Below are 18,231 nucleotides of genomic sequence, written 5' to 3' on the forward strand. Positions count from 1 at the left end.
CCCACGGAACCTCCACGGGACCTCCACGGAACCTCCAGGGGAGGTCTGATCGCTTAACCGCGCGTTAGTTTGCCCCGGGGCAAACAGCCACGCTTCCCCCCCGCAGTTTCCTGCCCGTGTGACGGGAGCCTTGGACTAGTTTTGAATTCTGAAGGTTTTCCTCATCTTCTTTTTCCCCCTCTAGTCTTTTTTTTTTTTTTTTTACAAACTCAGCTCTGATTAGATTCAGTCAAGCTAATAAATTAGGTTCAGTTAGTAAGTTTTGTCCTCTGTTGTTTGTGCAGGTTTGGCAGGGTCAAAAAAGCACATTCTTTTGTTTCCCTTTAATGAACAGGCAAAGGCCTGGTCTTGACATGCAACACACTGAGGTGGTAATAAAGTTGCAGCATGCCAAAGTAGTACAATGGACTGTCCCAATTCAGACTACAAGCAATAGATTACACTTCTCAAAGTTCCTGATCAATAATCATTCCCTATAAATGCAAAACTATCACACCACGTAGAAGGCAATGTCAGAAACTTTCTTTTTGATAAGCTAATTTTTATATGGTTTTACATTGTTGTTCAGTCGCACAGTCGAGTCCGACTCTTCGCGACAGTTTTACATAGGGGAGCATTAAAATTCAACGGTTCCCACCTGAGTCTGAAATGGTACACTGCTTTTTATCACTTCAAAATTCTACCATCTCATTTAGCTGCATGTATGTACCAGGGCTTTACCTAGAAGCTGAAATGTCTACTCAATTATTTAAAAATGCACATAATACAAACAGTATAGATGTGGATTTAGGATTCTTTGGAACAAAGCTACTTCCAATTGTTTATTCTATTATAGCAGGCTTGTAAATACCAAATCAACTGTTTACCTGGGGAGTAAAAGTTTCCTCTAAGTGAGCAGGCAGGGGAATGATGGCAGAATTGGGATCTCCCCCCACACCATTTCAGGTTACTGACGTGGTGTGTCACAAATGGCTTGCATTAGCATGTTCTGGCAATACAAGACGTTATGGGCTTACAAGTAATTCACTTGTTTCCAGTGCTGTGCGACAAGCATTTCTGCCTTGTTAACAGTTCAGCCAGCAGAGTTCATTCACACAGCTGAACCAGAAGATCACCAGAATCAGCCAACACACAGGCTTCTGGGCAAGAATACAAGAGCCAAGCTATTCTACGCTGCACACAGTCTCTTCTCTCCCCTTTCACATCAGGGGGCACGGCAGTCTATAAAAATTCTGGCTCCTAAAAAAAATCTTACAAAGGAAATCAGAAGTATACTTAGTTCAAAGTAATGTATCTGGACTCCATATACATTGCACTGCATCAGAAATAATTCCAGTGCTTTGTACAAGAGTTCTTAAGACCTAAAACAGTGTGTGTAGCAGGATTATTCTCTAAAGCCTTTCCAAACAATACAGACAACATTTCTCCACAGGCCTGTGCAGACATCAATGTGGTCTGACTCTCAACCAGGATTAGGGAATAAACCATGGGCTTGCATACTCTACTCCCTCTCAAGTGCAGACTCCTTCTGCTGATCTCAGCCATGGCTAAGGGTTACACTGACACTGCCAATGAGCCAGGGTTAACACTCAACCAGGGTTTCAGCTTAACCAGGATTTGAAGCTGTTATAGTAAGAGAGTGTCCATCAATTTAACTCAATTCACCAAAAGATACAATAGCTTGTTCCAGAACTCTTCCCCTAGTCAAGCCTGCCATCTCCTCTCCTGGAGAAGGAAACAGGTTGTACAAGTTCAGCAAGTGGCAATTTTCCTAAAGACAGGCAGGCTGTGTTGCTAACATCCTCTTCTGAAAAGGCGCATAGGTTCCCGCCACGTGAACACAGAAGTCTGCACCACTGAAGGGCAACACAACGCATAGCAAAGGGCAGGTTTGCACTGCTTCTTCGTTCCAAAATTCAGCTTCCTGAAGCGCTGCTGGTATGAGAAGCCTGCAAGTCCAGCCATTAGCAGCAGCCTACGTTGGCTTGATGGTTGGTTTCTGAAGCCTCCAGTGAAGTTCCTTCTATATCTGTAATGAGGAAACAGAGAAAGGATCAGATTAATCCCTTCTGAGCATCACTTTCCAGGAATCTAACAACTATCAATGTCTCATTTACAGTTTTCCAGAAATTCTTGCACAGCCTTGCAGAGAAAATGTTATACAGACAGCTTCTGTGCTTTCAGCATTAAGTCTCCATGACAAATGGAATTTGGTTTTCATATCCACCACTCTTAACATGATAAAAATTTCGAAGGGTAGCTGTGTTGGTCGGCAGTAAAACAGCTACATTTGAGTCCGGTAGCATCTTAGAGACCAACAAGAGTTTCAGGGTACAAGCTTTGGAGAGTCCAAAGGGAACTTTGACTCTCAAATGCTTATACTGTAAAGCTCTTGTTGGTCAATAAGGTACTACTAGACTTGAATCAAACATGATCAAAGTTTTTTTTAAGCTGATGATTACTAAACATACTGATAAGGTTTCCTGCACCAATCTGTGCCATGCGGCTGTTGCTCTTCTCCAGTTCCATCAGCATGGACTTTTCAAAGGCCAAGGCAGCAACTCTGGAAAAAAACTCCCTGACATTTTCCCCTGAAGAAACGGGGGGGGGAGAGAGAGAGAGGAAGAGAGAGAACTTGAGTGACAACTCACTTGAGTGATATACAAGGCCACACGTGTGCTGCATATGGAGAACCTGTCAAATCTGGCCAATATCTTTCCTTCTAAAAAGGTGAGAGCATGTACTTTGAGCATCCTTCCTAAAAAATATAAGGTTTCAAATTTACTGGGGTAGAACCTTCTGGCACATCTTGGAGTAAGACCAGCTAGAACCAAAGCATGTACGCAGTTGAAAATGATCAAATGCTGAGTACAGCTACAAAAGAAAACTGCTTTTCCTAACACATACGCAGACAATCTCATAGGCAATATGACATGTTAACTCCTGGAGATGACACTCATCCCTTGCCATTTTGCCCACACTCTGCCATACTTCAATGAGCTCAACTAACCTGTTTTGGCTGAAACTGACCAGTACTCAGCCTGCATCTCATTGGCATAGTGAATGGCATCCAGTTCTGTCCGCTCACATGCAGCAGTGGACTGAAAATAAAACAAAACACCAGGAATTGCTTACTCTGCAAATTATATTGCTTGTGTGTTTTCTCCCCTACACAACCTCAAGCTTTTTATCTGAGGCAGGGGTTCAGAAGCTACTGAGCAAGGTCATTGTAGGCATCCTAGCATACAATGGGGCAATGCCTCAAGGAGATTTTTCATCAAGGACAGCAAAAAGGCAAAGCTTGAGAACTCTTCAATAGCCCACGGACTCTATGTACTTATTCGCTCGCCGCATGAAGGAAAGTTCCTAAAAGCAAGATGCAGTCCTCAAGGCCATCTCTCCAATAAGATCCCACTTGACAAAGGAGTTAAGCAGGGCTGTATCCTGGCTCCTCTACTTTTTAGCTCTTGTATCAACTCCTTGGTGCAACACCTAAGAAATCCAACCTTCCATTCTCCAAAGCTTGTTGATAAAATGATTCCTGCCTTACTGTATGCAGACAATACTTTCATCCTATCTTATTCACAAGTGGGCATTAGGAGAGCACTCCATGCCTTCACCTCGTACTGAAAAGAGGAGCACCTTGTGATAGACTACCAAAAAACAAAAGCCCTCATCTTTACCAAAAAACATCAGATCCATAGATGGCAAATAGAGGGCCACAACACTGAAAAAACAAAAACCATTAAATATCTTGGTATAGTCTTACAGTCATCTGGACACTGGAGAGCTCAGACACTGCATGCTGCAGAGACTCTGTCATTCTAGTAATCTACTTCACAAAAGGAGCCTCCTTTATCCCTGCAGCAATCAAGGTCTTCCAAGGAAAGGTTGTCACCCAGCTCTTATACGGTTCCCAGCTCTGTATTTACAAAGAAAGGTGCTCGCTGGAAGCAATACAATCCAAGTTCCTATGAACAATCCTTGGAGTCCTGTGATGTATTCTGAATGCCCTTCTTAGACTAGAGGCTGGGCTGATCCCCTTAAGAGACTCGCGTCCACCTACTGGTTAAAACTCATCTTCAATCCAGTGGGTCTACTACCCTTGATCCTTGCTGATAGCCACCATTCAATCTGTCAAAGAGCAACTGAGGGGAAATTCCAGAGGCACAGCCTCTCCCCCCAAGTCTTACTGCATCTTGGGTACCAAAAGGCAAAAGAAATAATTAAACGGTGGTTCTTGGATCATGCCCTACAATCAGATAGGGCACAGATACAGAAATATTCAATTGTACTGCAGTATGCCAAATGCTTTCAACCAGCAGATTATCTTAGATCCTTTGAGATCTCCAAATATCAGAGAATTTTTACCCTGGCATGCTTTAATGCCTTACCTTCTGCCCTCCTGGACAGCACATACCATCGTGTCCCACTCCCTCAACAGCTCTATCCATGCCATATAGGGAAAGTAGAGTCTATTGAACATGCTCTGCCGCACTACTCATTCTATGATGTCTGATATCAATATATCGCTCCAACATTGTCAACTTTACCAGGAAGATCTGAACAACTTGATGTCTCTCTCCTTCTTGCAGACTCTTCCCAGAACATAACTAATAAAGTTGCCAAATTTTGCCTTTGGGCATGTGGGATATGCAAGAAGCTGACTGAGTCTCAATGATTTTACCTCTCTATCGGAGGAGGGCATAATTTTCTCTGTCCCCCCACAATCCATGCTCACTGTTTTGTGCTTTTTTATCTTTTTGTTTTCTACTATTACTGCTGACTTTCCGGTGCTGATCTTGTATTGAAATAAATAACTAATTAAAATCAAGGACAGTAACTTCATAATAACCATTTTCCTCCTCCCGACATATGGCCAGGTATGCCAGGAAGAGGGAAAAGGCTACTCTGAAGTTCCTGTCCTGGATAAGACTGCTGCAAATCATTCAGCACTTCTAAACCAAGGACTCCCATAGAAAGTATGGACTTAGGATGTGAAAAGGATTCAGGAGAGGTCTTCCCTCTTCTTACTGGGATATTTGCTGGTAGGTATTCAGTCTTGCTACTGGTCTTTGCTGGCAAAAGGACTTGGAGCCAAACAAAAACTGCAGCACCCTTTGCCACTGATCAGAGTATTTTGCACCCTGTGTGAGTGACTCTGGGTACCTGAAGGCTTTTGAAGCACGATTAGGCACCCAGTCCTATCAGTCTGAACTGTGAGCACACCTCCCAGCACAGTTTTCACCTTTAACTCCAGCTGACTCTTTGTAAACATCCTAGTAATGGAGAAATTATGATGAACCTTTTCTAACCCCTATCGTGCAGCAGGACCAACTATCTACCAGCCATCTCAGAACCAGTGCGACACAGCAATGAGACTAGGACTGAGGAGACCTGAGTTGAAATCTCTATAGATATGACACTCACCTTGGACCTCTTTTGGCCTAACTTACATCCCAGGGCTGAAGTGAAGATGAACGAGAGAGGGAAGAATGATATGTGTTGCCCTGAGCTCCTTGGAAGAAGAGTAGCTTACAATACGACAGACAGCAGGTGACATACGGAAGAGATAAAGGAATTGTATTTAGGTGCTGTACAGGCATAAGTACAGGAACTACTTTTTCAAGCAGCACCATTGGTTTGATGAGCTACCTACCACTAGATCTTTTTTTGTTCCAACTAGAAAGATGAAGCTGGACCCTGGTTCATTCTCCCTCAGTGCATCCTGAAGCCACTGTCTGAAACACAAAATGAAGAGAAATAGTATGCTTTCAAATGTCATAAAAGAAGATGCAGGATCAGCCCATTGTAGAGACATCTGTTTGGAAACAGGGAAGGCACAGACAGGCCCAAGAGCAGGTCATTACAATTCTTTACACTTATGTGCAGGAAAAGGCACCCCTGTTGTAGAAGTAGCAGCAAACTGTGTGGAGGTGGGTGGGGATGCATATGCACACCCCATTCCTGCCTCAGTGTCATGTCGGTACAGAAGTGCTCACACACTAACAATCATGCCAAGCCGCAGCTACCCCTGGCATCCAGGCAACCCCCCCCCCTTTCCCCCTTCATGGCTTAGCTGCAGTTAAAAGGACACTATGACTCTCAACAGTAAAATAAAAAAGGCCAGTCAAAGGGATGGTGGGGGAATACAGAACTTAGCTGAGCCATTCTGAACAGACTCCTCAGACTGGTTGTGGGTGAAGCTTCCACATGGATGTCTCGCTTACAGCTACCCAGAGCTTCTTCCTGAGAGCTGGATCAAAGGAAAACCTTCTTTGATCCAGCTCAAATGAGAAAGCCCAGGAGCCCCAAAAGTTGTGCTTGGAAAAAACATGACAGCATGTGGAAGATTTTAAAAAAATGCAGGGGCATCCAGACATCCACACAGGGAAATATCCCCATGTGGAAACAGCTCCTATAGCACATTACCCCAGAAAGAAGCCATACATTTTTTTCACATGTCCAACAGAGAAAGGAGCTGATCTTTTGCCTGATCATGACACCCCATGGTCTGGGTGAGGAGGGACACCTGAGGCCAAGTGAAAAATGCTTCCCTGTAAAGGGCTCTCTCATGTGCAGAACCATTTCAGCTACACTGCAAGCTAACTGCAAGGCAGAACTGAGATGTAATGAATTAATTTACAATATCTGTATCAATATTATAAATCTAATAAATAACGACACAGATATCCTGAGTTAATTTATTACATCTCCATTCCATCCTGTAGGCTCAATTTTTGTTCCAAATGTAGACACTGGGTTTGTACGGACCCCTGCTTCCAAGGGGATTACAGATGAGGTGGCAGAGACCCGAGGTGATGGAATGGGCTACAGTACTTCAAACTGCAGGTAGAGGACCACATTTTGGGATATTCTTTTTTCTTAAGAACTCCCTGCAAATATGGAACCTACACAGAATGAAAAAGGAGTGACACCATTCTCCCCGCTGAGCTACTTTTTGTTTGTCTGTTAAATTTATATCCCATTTTTTCCAACAGTCATCTCCCAAAGTGACTTATCATCTGCACACAGATTGTTATATAAAATAATGTTCAAAGCTTGAGTCTACCACCCCTGTTCTGAAGTGCTACAGTCCATTCTACCACCTCGTTCTCCTGCATGACTGAACCAGGTCTTAGTAATTAAGTACTACGGGGAAACAACGAAATAAAAATGACATTTCATAGTAGGGATGCTGTTATCTATACATGCATACAAACAACTGCTAGCATTTTCTCTAAAATTAGGTATGGAGGATGAGATGGCTGTATTGTTTGCCCTGAGACCTCCCTGTCTGCTATCGCTTTCGACATTGATAGTGGACCTTGGCTAGACTGGTGGCAAAAGGCTCTGTTAACTCATAATTTTTACTAGTGTAATCTACCAACAATTGTTAAGCTGACACATTTTGCCAAATTTATTCATTCCAAAACAGGATCTTGGAAAAATCCCCTATGGAATTGATCGTGGTGTGAAAATACAGTACAAAATAGAAAGAGGATATAAGAGAAATTAAGTAATCAAATTAAAAGAACAAGAGGAAGGGGCACGGGGTACAGGAAATTAAAAGCACAAGGAAAGCAATTGGCAGATGAACACACACCATATGCTCTTTCCTTTTCAAAAATACTGTTTTATACTGTGGTCCCCTTGGAGATGTTCTTCCTGCCCACCAAAACTAGGGAATGATTCAGCCAATCATTCCCATTTCAGGGGGGTGGGAAGAAAGCCCTGGAGCGTTGAGATTGTCTTTGGCGTAAAGCAGCAGCACTGATAAAGCAACAAGGCCAAGTTTAAAAAACAACAACCAGGTAATATCAGAGGCTAAGAGGAAGCAATGAGGATGATAATGTGTAAAGACAACAGAAGCACAGAGGGACCATCTGCTGCAGCTCTGACATTTATGTCAGTGGAGTTACTGCTGGGTTACAAGAGGATGAACAGATGGGAATCAGAGCCATACACTTTTAACTAGCACAGCTCATACCTTGTACACCTTCCTCTGTACTGCACATGTAGCAGAGCACGAAGGAATAGCTTTACTGCAGACAACAGTGGAGACAAAACAGCCAACCCAGCAAGCCTCAGCTGCCATCTTCTTAAACCCTATTGGAGCCATTAGGTACCATACCTTTAGAGACTTCCCTTGCTTGAAAGCGAGTCGAGTCCGACTCTAGGGTTGCGGTACTCATCTCCGTTTCAAAGCCGAAGAGCCAGCGCTGTCCGAAGACGTTTCCGTGGTTATGTGACCAGCATGACTAAACACCAAGGCGCACGGAATGCTGTTACCTTCCCACCAAAGTGGTACCTATTTATCTCCTTGCAATTTCTTGCTTTCGAACTGCTAGGTTGGCAGGAGCTGGAACTAGAGACGGGAGCTCACTCCAGCATGCAGCACACTTAGGTCTCGAACTGCTGAACTACCGACCTTCCACAGCCTGCAGTTCAGCGTCTTAACCACTTGAGCCACTGCTTTAGAGGTACACATTTTTGGGACACCATAGCTTGACATTGCATCCTTTCTTGTTTTGTACCTAATGAATCCCAGTTCAACTTTATGAGAGCTTTACATAAAAAGCTGTTGCAAACAAAATTTGCTGACTTACTTGGTATGATCCAAAGTCTGGATATCAGCCAAATCAAAGACCGTTATAATAACTGCAATGCAAACACAGGAAAATATAAAAGCTCGATGAAACAGCAGAATGCGAGTCTTTCTAGTTTCATTACACAGAAGTTAAAGGCTAAAGAATAGGAGGAATAAGTGAGAATGAAGGGATCACCCTGGAAGCAGCTCTCTACTTACTCTCTGCTCCTCTGTAGTAAGCAGATGCGATGCACTTGAACTTTTCTTGACCTGCTGTGTCCCATCTGGGCAAGGTAAAATAAGGAAAGTCAGATCAGTCCAAATGAGCACAACTTTAACAAACCTGATGAAGCTAGAGATGGCAACACATTGAAGAACAATGTGGCATGTTACTGCTTCATCAGAGAGTCTCTCTCTTTCATTAAAAAACATTCAATTCTCTAGTTATTGTTCTTTTTAAAAAACAAAAACTAGTCCCATGGCACATCCAAGACTGAGCTTCCCTATATCTGAAGAAGCAGGCTCTGGCCCATAAAAGCTTACACTACAACATATTTACCTGTTTTGGAGATGCCACAGGACCCTGTGCTATTTTTCTACAACAGACTGATGCAGCTTTCTTAAACAATTGTCATCAATATGGCCAGGAATACAGGGCAAGAATTACTAGACTTGACCAAAAAGACCATGGAAGATGCTCCTGCACACCAGAAACAGAACTGGTCTAGCTTCCCAGCTAAGCATGCTGTGATAGACTGTACTTTTTAAAAGCTTAGAAGTGCTGTACAAACAGCTGAAGGACTGTGAACGGTAAATTCTTTACAGAAACAGAGAGCTTTGAGTGACAGGCTGCTACAAGCAATCTTATTGGTTAGCATTAGGGGTGGGCACAAACCGGAAAAAATGGAGGCTCGTGGAGGTTCGTAGTTTTCATGAAGCACAAACTTCCACAAACGTCTCCATTGCACAAACTAGTTCGTGCTCTGGGAAGTTTGTGGGGCCACAGCCCCAACCAGAAGTGAGCTCATATAAGGGCATATAAGGCCTATAAAAGCCTTCAGAGCTCACTCTGGGAGGTCAATCAAGTTGGGCTGCCCGACTCAACTGAGCTCCAAGAGTGATCATTCTTGGATCTCAGTTGGCTGGCCCAACCCAGATGCCTTCAGAGTTCACTTACGGTTGGGTGACCCAACCCAGAAGTAAGCTCCTCCCCATTGCCTGGGGAGTTGATTGATCAGTGCAAGGCTGTTTGGCCCAATGAAGTGCCATGACTTTCCAAAACAAAACATAGCAAGTTGTGGATCGCTTCATTAATGAAGCAATCGCCAGAGGTGGCTGTTCATGACACATGAAGTGGCATGAGTCGTGATGACTTTCGCTTTGTGTGCTGCTTCATGCCCATCCCTAGTTAGCATCAGCTGAGCAGAGAAAGTCTTGAGAGAGCTGCATGCTGAGAAGAGGGTCAGTCAGATTTCTCCCTTGACTGGATGCAGTCTGATTTCAGCCTTAGCTGAGAGCAGTTTAACACAGACAGAGAACTAGGGGAAAGTTGGCAAGGAAGTTTGGGAAGTAGGCAAAGACTCCCATTCAGGCCAAGAAAAGGGGATATATCTTCTAAAAAGAGAAGAAAGTTCTCTACCCAGTCAAACAGGGAGTTAGCTCTGAAGAGTACAAAGATCCCTGGTCTGGTGTGGTTAGAAACTGCCTTTAGAAACCTTAAGAGTCAGTTGAAAACTCAAGATGAGTACTGGTGTTTCAAGAGAAAGGGTTTGGGTACTGCAAAGAGTCAGGGAATACTCAAATAAAATGTACTGAAGTGTTTGGAGAAAACACTGGAACAAAAGCCTTTCAACATAAAGATAAAGCCTTTCAACATAAACATAGTGTAACTGTGAATAGCTTAAGAAACTCTCATTAGCCTGATATATAAGAATTAAAGTCTGTGCATGTACTGGTTTTACCTCAGAAATTTCAAGCCCTGATTTCACCTGACCTTTTCCCTCTATGTTAAATAAAATATTTAATTATTTTTGAATTTCAAAATGCTTTGAGAGTGCGATTTAAGTTCTTTAAGTTAAAGTGGGCTCCTGATCCTTCCCTCAGGTTCCTGGGCTGAGTTAACAGCCAGATTATCATACTGTGACAGTGTGGCACAGCCAAAGTTCTTCAGCAAAGAAGAAAACACATTACTAGGGCAGCTCAGTCAGTAAAGGGATATAAATCTTAATAAATAAATATAAATAAATAAATGAGGGAGGGAAAATCTTGCCTTTGAGGGAGGGAAGTGTATGGGGCTATAATACATGCCAAAAAGGGAGTTTAGAGATCCAGAATAGAAATATCTGAATAGGGTTGTCGACAATTTAAATAACGTCTAGTTATGAGTTAATTAATTGATGTAACAGGCACAAATGCCTGAATAGGGCTGCCAACAATTTAAATAATATTTAGTTATGAGTTAATTAAGTGATTGAATTGAACGGTATTTCCATATCACAATCAATCAATATGGGTCTCTTTGAAACCATTAAACTGTAATGCACATACCTCTAAGGATATTTTTAGCATTGTCCAGACCAGAGATGGGTCTGAGTAAAGGAGCCTGAAGAAAGTATATATGGAATATGAAGAGGAATGTGGGACAAACAAGAAGAAGAAGAGAAGAAGAGATTGGATTTATACCCCGCCCTTCACTACCCAAAGGAGTCTCAGAGCGGCTTACAAATTCCTTTCCCTTCCCCTCCCCACAACAGACACCCTGTGAGGTAGGTGAGGCTGGCAGAAGAGCTAAAGTAAAGAGGAGGAGAGCAGACAGAAGGAGGGGATGATCTGAGTATAAACAAGCTCAGGAAAGTCAGGACTGAGAAGCAGTGTGGGCACAGAACTGACTTTCACACACAAAATGCCTCCATTTCATTACAGGAGCACTGGATGCAATTCCATATAATAGCTGTATGGGTTACCATCCCGTAATGAAAACTTTTAACTATTAAAGAATCAATATTTGTTCTATTATTTTCCCCATGTTCACAGACAGTAATTGTTTTAACTGTGTCAATTCCGATAATATAAAATACTGCTTAAGTATTCCCTGCCGTCCAGAGACCGATGGCTGCTCTGCTCTTCATGTCCAAACACAGAAACCTGTTTGTATGTCAAGGAAACCATGTTAAAGATGTCCTTTGTTCTCTAACAAGTGGTGGCTTTTCTTCAATATTGTCTTCTTTGTGCCTATCATAGCTCATTAGAACAAAAACAGCGTAAGAAATGCTACAGCACACACTGCAATTCTTAACATTGGAAATAATATATTGCCTACAGTATTTTTCTCTTCAATACTTGGTTGCTGTAATTGTTTTTATTAACATCAGATACCCTAAGGCTGTGATCTTAGGCATGTTTACTTCAGAACAAGTCCCACTGAATTCAGTGGAATTTAATTCCAAGAAGGCAAGCACAGAATTTGGTTGTACAGCTTATAGCCCTAAGAAAGAGGATTTATAACTGGAAAAGTCAATTGCCCCATATGAATAATGTTGGCTAAGGCTGAAACTAGACTTCTTGGTAAGAAATTCATGAACCTGCAGGGTACCCCAAATTGTACCATGGCCACAGCACTGGAGGAAGGATTTAACCCCTTTCCCCCTACACTACTTTATCAATGTAAACACTGCCGTCCCCCAATTGTACTGCCTTGGCAGGGGGAAATTAATAGGTGCTGGATGTGGGGGGGGCTTTCCTCCCATGAGGCAAATAGCAGATTCAGGAGGAGTAATATAAATTGGAAAGCTGGTGTTTGGATGGCAAGGGGTTCAAAATGCCTTCCCCAAAACTACAGCCTCAATCTCATCTTGCCTCTCCCATCAGTTGCTATTAACAATTGTTTTAAAAAATTGGACATCCCATCACAAATCCCCTACTATCATATTTAGTTTTGTCCAAACATGTCAGCTAGAGGTGATATTCAATTTCAATTCAAAACCTTTATTGGCATCGATCAGAATCATAAACAGCCACCCTAGAGGTGATATTATATACCACTAGGTAAAGCTTGATCTGGTTCTATCAGAAGTTCTATGTAAAAAAGAAAAAAGAGGTAGCAAGCACTGTTTGCATTCCAACTTACATTTGGAGACTATATGGAACTCCAGCTATCTCAAAACGTTCAATTTCAAAATCCACTCCAATGGTTGCCTTGTAATCACGGTCAAACACATCCTTACAAAACCTGCAATGGAAAAAAGTGGTGACTTGGATAGCTCAGGCAAGCCCGATCTCAGAAGCTAAGCAGAGCTGACCCTGTCAAGTATTTGGATGGGAGACCTCCAGAGAATACCAGGGCTGGAAGGCCAGAGGCAGGCTATCAAGCCACTTCTCTGAATGTTCTCCATGCCCCAGTAGGACTCTCTAGAGGTCGCCATGACTTCCAGGCACGGGCGCTCACACACCCACACACACAAATGCAAAAGTACCCCAAATTTTTTTTTTAGAAAGTTGAGGTGCAGGGGGAAACAGGGTAGAAAGATTGATCCATTGAAGAGGAGGAGGAGATTGGATTTATACCCCACCCTTCACTACTCAAAGGAGTCTAAGAGCAGCTTACAATCCCTTTCCCTTCCCCTCCCCACAACAGGCACCCTGTGAGGTAGGTGGGGCTGAGAGAGCTCTGTCGAGAACTGCCCATGAAAGAACAGCTCTGAAAGAACTTGTGAGTGTTCCAAGGTCACACCAGCAGCTACATGTGGAGCCGTAGGAAATCAAACCCAGTTCTCCCAAATTAGAGTCCATGCTCCTAACACTACACCAAACTGATATTTTGCTAGAGATGTATAAAGAAGGAGGAAGAGAGAAATTTTCTTATCTAGGACTTGCTTATTCTTGTTGATTGAAATAAATCTTGGAAGCTACAGTATAGGCAATGGTACCAGTGCAGAAAATATTCATACCTTACACTGACTACTATCCATGGCCCAAAATTACATGCAATATTTCAAAAATCAGGAATTGAATTTCAAAAATCTGACAGAAGACTGATATCAAATCCTGAAGCAGAGAATTGAGGGAGGATCCACTATGGAAGAAGGAAGCAAATTTAGATCACTTCAGCATTAGCTACAATTCTGCCTGGCTAGCAAATAAAATTTAATTTTCTCAATACAGTATCAGCTACTGAAGCTGACATTAGGATCTTTTAAAAGTTCCTGACTCTCCTTCTTACTTCACTGACTACTGTGTGGTCTCAAGTCACATGCACTGTGGCCTTTTGTTGTTGTGGGACAGGATGCTGTGTGGTGTACTCTAGATTAGAGATTAGAGATGTGACCATCTTACTAACTATACATGAGGGGTTATCTGGAAAAGCCTTGTACCATCTTTATGAAGGACAGTTCTCCACGAGGATGTCAACAATTTGACTGTGAGTTTATAGCACCATAAACTAGTCAACTGAAGGGGCTTATAAAACTGCAAAACACAGTTTTGACAGACCCCTGGGCTAGGAGTTAATATTCACTGTACCTGTTGATGAGACTTGTTTTTCCAACATACAGGTCTCCCACCACAACCACTTTGGATATTTTTAACCTGTGAACACATTTTCACATTAGGCTAAGATTAAGTGTAGTAACCAGAATAATAACCTCTCCTCTATTTCTTTCTTTCTTTCTCTTGCTTGGGTCCTTAGTGATCCCTCCTCCTCAATTCCTTCCACATATACTACAGCTGACTCTTTATTCTCCTTGTTCTTGCCACCCCCATCTCCTTCCCCCATCCTCACAGTGGAATGTGGAGGATACCAGAAAGGCCATCACTAGAGGCTGTAACAGTAACATGAGCCATCCACAGTGAAGAATATGTGTATCATACATGCTCAAGGAAACTAGATCTAGGGTTTCCACACAGGGTGGTTTCCACACAGGGACAGGCTTCTACAGTTTTCTCTGTTGCTACTGTAGCTGCTGAAACAGCATAGCAGCAACAGGACTTCCACAGGTTCCCCTGTACTTTCCTTGTCCCAGTCCCTTGGCAGTAGCCATCCCCCCTCCCCTAGGCCATGAAAAATAGGCAATTGAATATTGTCATATTGATGTAACTTTATAACAATATGCATAAGCAGTTCTCTGAATTCCCAGCTTTCACTTTAAAGAACAGTAAGTCTCCAGCCTCTTTCCTTGTGGAGAAATAAGGGGAAAGACGTGTCTCCACAACAAAAGGGGCTAGACACTTTTTTAAATGAAAGCTGGAAATTCAGAGAACCTGTTTAAAATACTGTTATAACATTATATTGATATAACAGTACTGAGCTACCAGTTTTAACAAATGAAACATCCCTCCCTGGTTAGGGTTACCAACCTCCAGGTGGTGAATGGAGGCCTCCTGGGATGACAACTGATCTCCAGGCGACAGAGATCAGGTCACCTGGAGAAAATGGGCACTTTGGAAGGTGGACTCTATTGCATTATACCCTATTGAATTCCTTCCTCTCCCCAAACCCCACTCTTCTCAGGCTTCATCCCCAAAATCTCCAGGTATTTCTCAAGCCAAAGCTGACAACCCTACTCCTGGTAGCAAGGGAAGGAAATGGCCACCAAAGGGACAGGATCAGGGGAAATAGCTGCCATGTGAGCAGGAAAATCTGAACTTTCTGATCCACACGGCAACAATCCAGGCTTTGCTGGAATCTGTCCCAAAATTTCACAGGAAAGCAGGTTTGAGAAAACCTGGGGAAACCAGGAGGTGCACAAATGTACTATGATGCTATAGGGAATGTGAAAAAAATGCTTCCCAACACCACTGGACTCTGGGCATATAACCCATGTGGAAATGGCCAATATCTGGAACAGCCGTTTGGCCATAATGAAACAGCCTTTGAAGTCTATAACCCTCGGATCAAAAACAGCCTGGGACAAACCATACCGCCTTCTCCTCCCAGGAAGAGAACAAGGACTTCCCATGCTTTCATTCAGCCAATGCTAGCTCTTGGACTGTATTTTCAAACCCAGGTATGACTATGTACTATGCTTTTGTTGTTCATACTCTGTTTTCATAAGGTACTTCCACCTTTGCTCTGCAGGTAATTGCAGTCCAGGTTTCCATTTTTACTGGTGTAATTTGTTTTCTCATCAGAAATTTAGAATTGGTATTGATTTCAGTGAGTTCATAGAGGAAAGTGATAGACAAAAATGCAAACACCTGCCTGTTCACCTCTGGCTGTCGAAGAGGTCAAATATCAGGGATTCACTTCAACCAGGCTTGTTTAAGAAAAAAATGCCAGTTGATAGTACTCCATATCTGCCACCTTAACTTGGGGCAAAATGAGATAGCAAAGTACAAAACAGACAGCTTTAACCCATGAGGAATAATTCACTGGGCAGTTCTCTGAAATTAAGGAGAACTGTACAATAGGAATAAGGATTGAATCTCAGGTGGATTTTGTCCCCATGTGAAGTAGAGAAAGAGCTGGGGTACCATGTCAGTCTTTTATCCTAAAGCCAATGTGGGGCCTCTGAATATGTTGTTGCAATGGGTGATCTATTTAGAAAGGCAACTGAGCCTTTGGATTAGCAGTGACATCAAACCTGGCTGACTTTCTCAATATTTATAGAAAGTGGCACTGAATCAGCTTGTTAGAAATGGGAGAGTTTGCAAAATGTGATTGAATGCCTGAACACAAGACAGAAACTACTATCAGGTCCCTGCCACACAGCAGGGAAAACACCGGCCAAAGTGCGGCTAAATAGAGCCGCACCAAAATAGAGACGCCGCGGCGGGATCCCACAGATCCCCTGAGCCACGGCGCCGTTGCTCCCTGGCACGATCAGATGCCGGGGAGGAAGACACGGTCGGGAGGGGGAGGCTGCCGAACTGCGCATGTGTGAGCATGCGCAGTTCGGCCAGGAGCCGGGGATGCGCCGGCAAAAGGACGCGCCAGCGATCCCACGGCCGGCCTTGATGCGGACTTCCCGGATGAACCACCTCAGTAGGTGGTTCATTTTTGCTGCGGGGTTTTCGGCGGAAGGGCCGGATCAGGAACGGGCGCGCAACGCTTCCCAAATGTTGCGGTGGGATCGCGCCCATTTGCTGCGGCCCTATCCGGCTCTCTCCCAGCCCAAAACCTCTTGTGTGACCGGGGCCTCAGTTGGCTGAAATACCAGGAAGATAAGGATTTCCCTCTTTGGGAATCTGATGTAGGGCAACAGATCTACTTCCCTATAAGCCTTTATTCTTTGTCTCCACCTGTGCTCTACTTGTAGATTTGTAAATACAACACATATTTAAAAATAAGACTCCAGTGTTACCTCCTCAAAAACCCAACTAGTGCTATCCCTGGAACTCCTCACCACGTGAGGAAGTAGGGAGCACACTGCAGTAGATTTTAGAATGCAAATGTTGATTTGTCCTTGAAGTAAAACTCACCCGACAGCACCAGTGTTCCGTCGCTGACAGGCGCTCCCCACCTGGGTGTGGAAGTGATCTTTGAACTGCAGGCAGGCCTCAGGTGTGTACCACTGCAGAAACAAAGAGAGTAGGTGCTTGTCTCTATACAGGATGGTGTATAGGACTTCCAGGTGCTCCCCCAGCTCAGTCATAAGGGCCTCTTTGCCAGGCCTGAAGCACAATTTTATAATGGGTCTGTTTAAGAGAACAGCCCAAGTTGGTAAGGAAATGAACAAAAGTTAAAAGTTCACTTACTTTTGGGAAGTGGGAGATTATTCTGTCTCTGCTCACTGGTGGTACAACATGCAGTAAAGTGGTCTTCATTGCCCAAATTCAGTCTATCCTACAAAGTATGAAACATCTAACAGTTTCCAACTGCCATCCATAAACCCACCAGATTAAGGGCACCATTTTTTTTTTGCTGAAGACTAGAATAAAATTCTAATAAAAAAGACATCAGACAGTAACTGTGGAGGTCACAGAGAAAGAATAAAACAATAATCATACTTCACATTTATGTTTTAGAGCAGTGGTTCTCAAACTTTAGCAGCCCATGGACTAGGGTTGCCAGATCCCCACTGGCCACCAATGAGGGGGGGGGGTTGTAGGGTTGCCATCTCCAAGATGGGAAACTCCTGAAGATTTGGTGGTAGAGTCTGGGGAGGACAGGGACATCAGTGGGATACAATGCCATAAAGTCCACCCTTCAAAGGATCCTTTTTCTCCAGGATAACTGTTCTCTGTAGTCTAGAGAGGAGTTGTAATTCCAGGGAATCCCCAGGTTCCATCTGGAGGCTAGCATCCCTAATATGAACCTCCACATTGATTTAAAAAATTTGGCAACCCTAAGCCCTCCCCTCCTGCCCTGCTGGTTCTTACTATGTGCCAAATAACTCCTTCTCAAAGTACACAGGACAAACCACAAATGCCCCATGTAGGCTTCCATCTCCAAAACAATACAGTGACAGCTATATCAGCTATACTTTGAAAGCAAGTATAAGTAAAATGTTTATATTGTCTGTAAATGGCCTACAAGTTCAGGCCACACAGGTGGCCAAGTCTGCAAATAACATCCCAAGTTTTATTCTGACTCAGCTCTTCAGTACGTAGGACTTTACAAGTAAGGCAGCAATAAAGAAGAACAGGCTGCGGTCACACGGAGCATTAGCCACGCTACAGAGACGGAAGATAGGTGGATTTTCCAG

General features: G+C 43.3%; 1 protein-coding gene across 1 annotated transcript; it reads right to left on the minus strand.

Annotated features, from left to right (window-relative positions):
* Positions 1-1,964: 1,964 nt before the first annotated feature.
* On the minus strand, positions 1,965-17,350 carry RAB36 (RAB36, member RAS oncogene family). The gene is made up of 10 exons (XM_015416676.1): positions 17,282-17,350; positions 17,006-17,097; positions 14,108-14,173; positions 12,717-12,818; positions 8,810-8,874; positions 8,610-8,661; positions 5,660-5,741; positions 3,011-3,101; positions 2,472-2,591; positions 1,965-2,029 (listed from the first exon to the last, which is right to left on the minus strand). The coding sequence occupies exons 1-10, from the start codon at positions 17,348-17,350 to the stop codon at positions 1,965-1,967; spliced, it is 804 nt and encodes a 267-aa protein (XP_015272162.1).
* Between the last annotated feature and the right edge of the window lie 881 nt (positions 17,351-18,231).

Source organism: Gekko japonicus, unplaced genomic scaffold (genome assembly GCF_001447785.1).
Source record: "Gekko japonicus isolate JY-2015 unplaced genomic scaffold, Gekko_japonicus_V1.1 scaffold16, whole genome shotgun sequence".
Taxonomy (NCBI): Eukaryota; Metazoa; Chordata; class Lepidosauria; order Squamata; family Gekkonidae; genus Gekko; species Gekko japonicus.

Bases quoted from the DNA above. Each gene is read 5' to 3' on its own strand.
- RAB36 (XM_015416676.1), bottom strand. From the start codon at position 17,350: ATGAAGACCACTTTACTGCATGTTGTACCACCAGTGAGCAGAGACAGA. The intron at 17,098-17,281 runs GTAAGTGAACTT...TTGTTTCTGCAG, and splicing joins TAATCTCCCACTTCCCAAAA to TGGTACACACCTGAGGCCTG. The intron at 8,875-12,716 runs GTAAGTTGGAAT...TACCTTGCCCAG, and splicing joins GTTCCATATAGTCTCCAAAT to ATGGGACACAGCAGGTCAAG.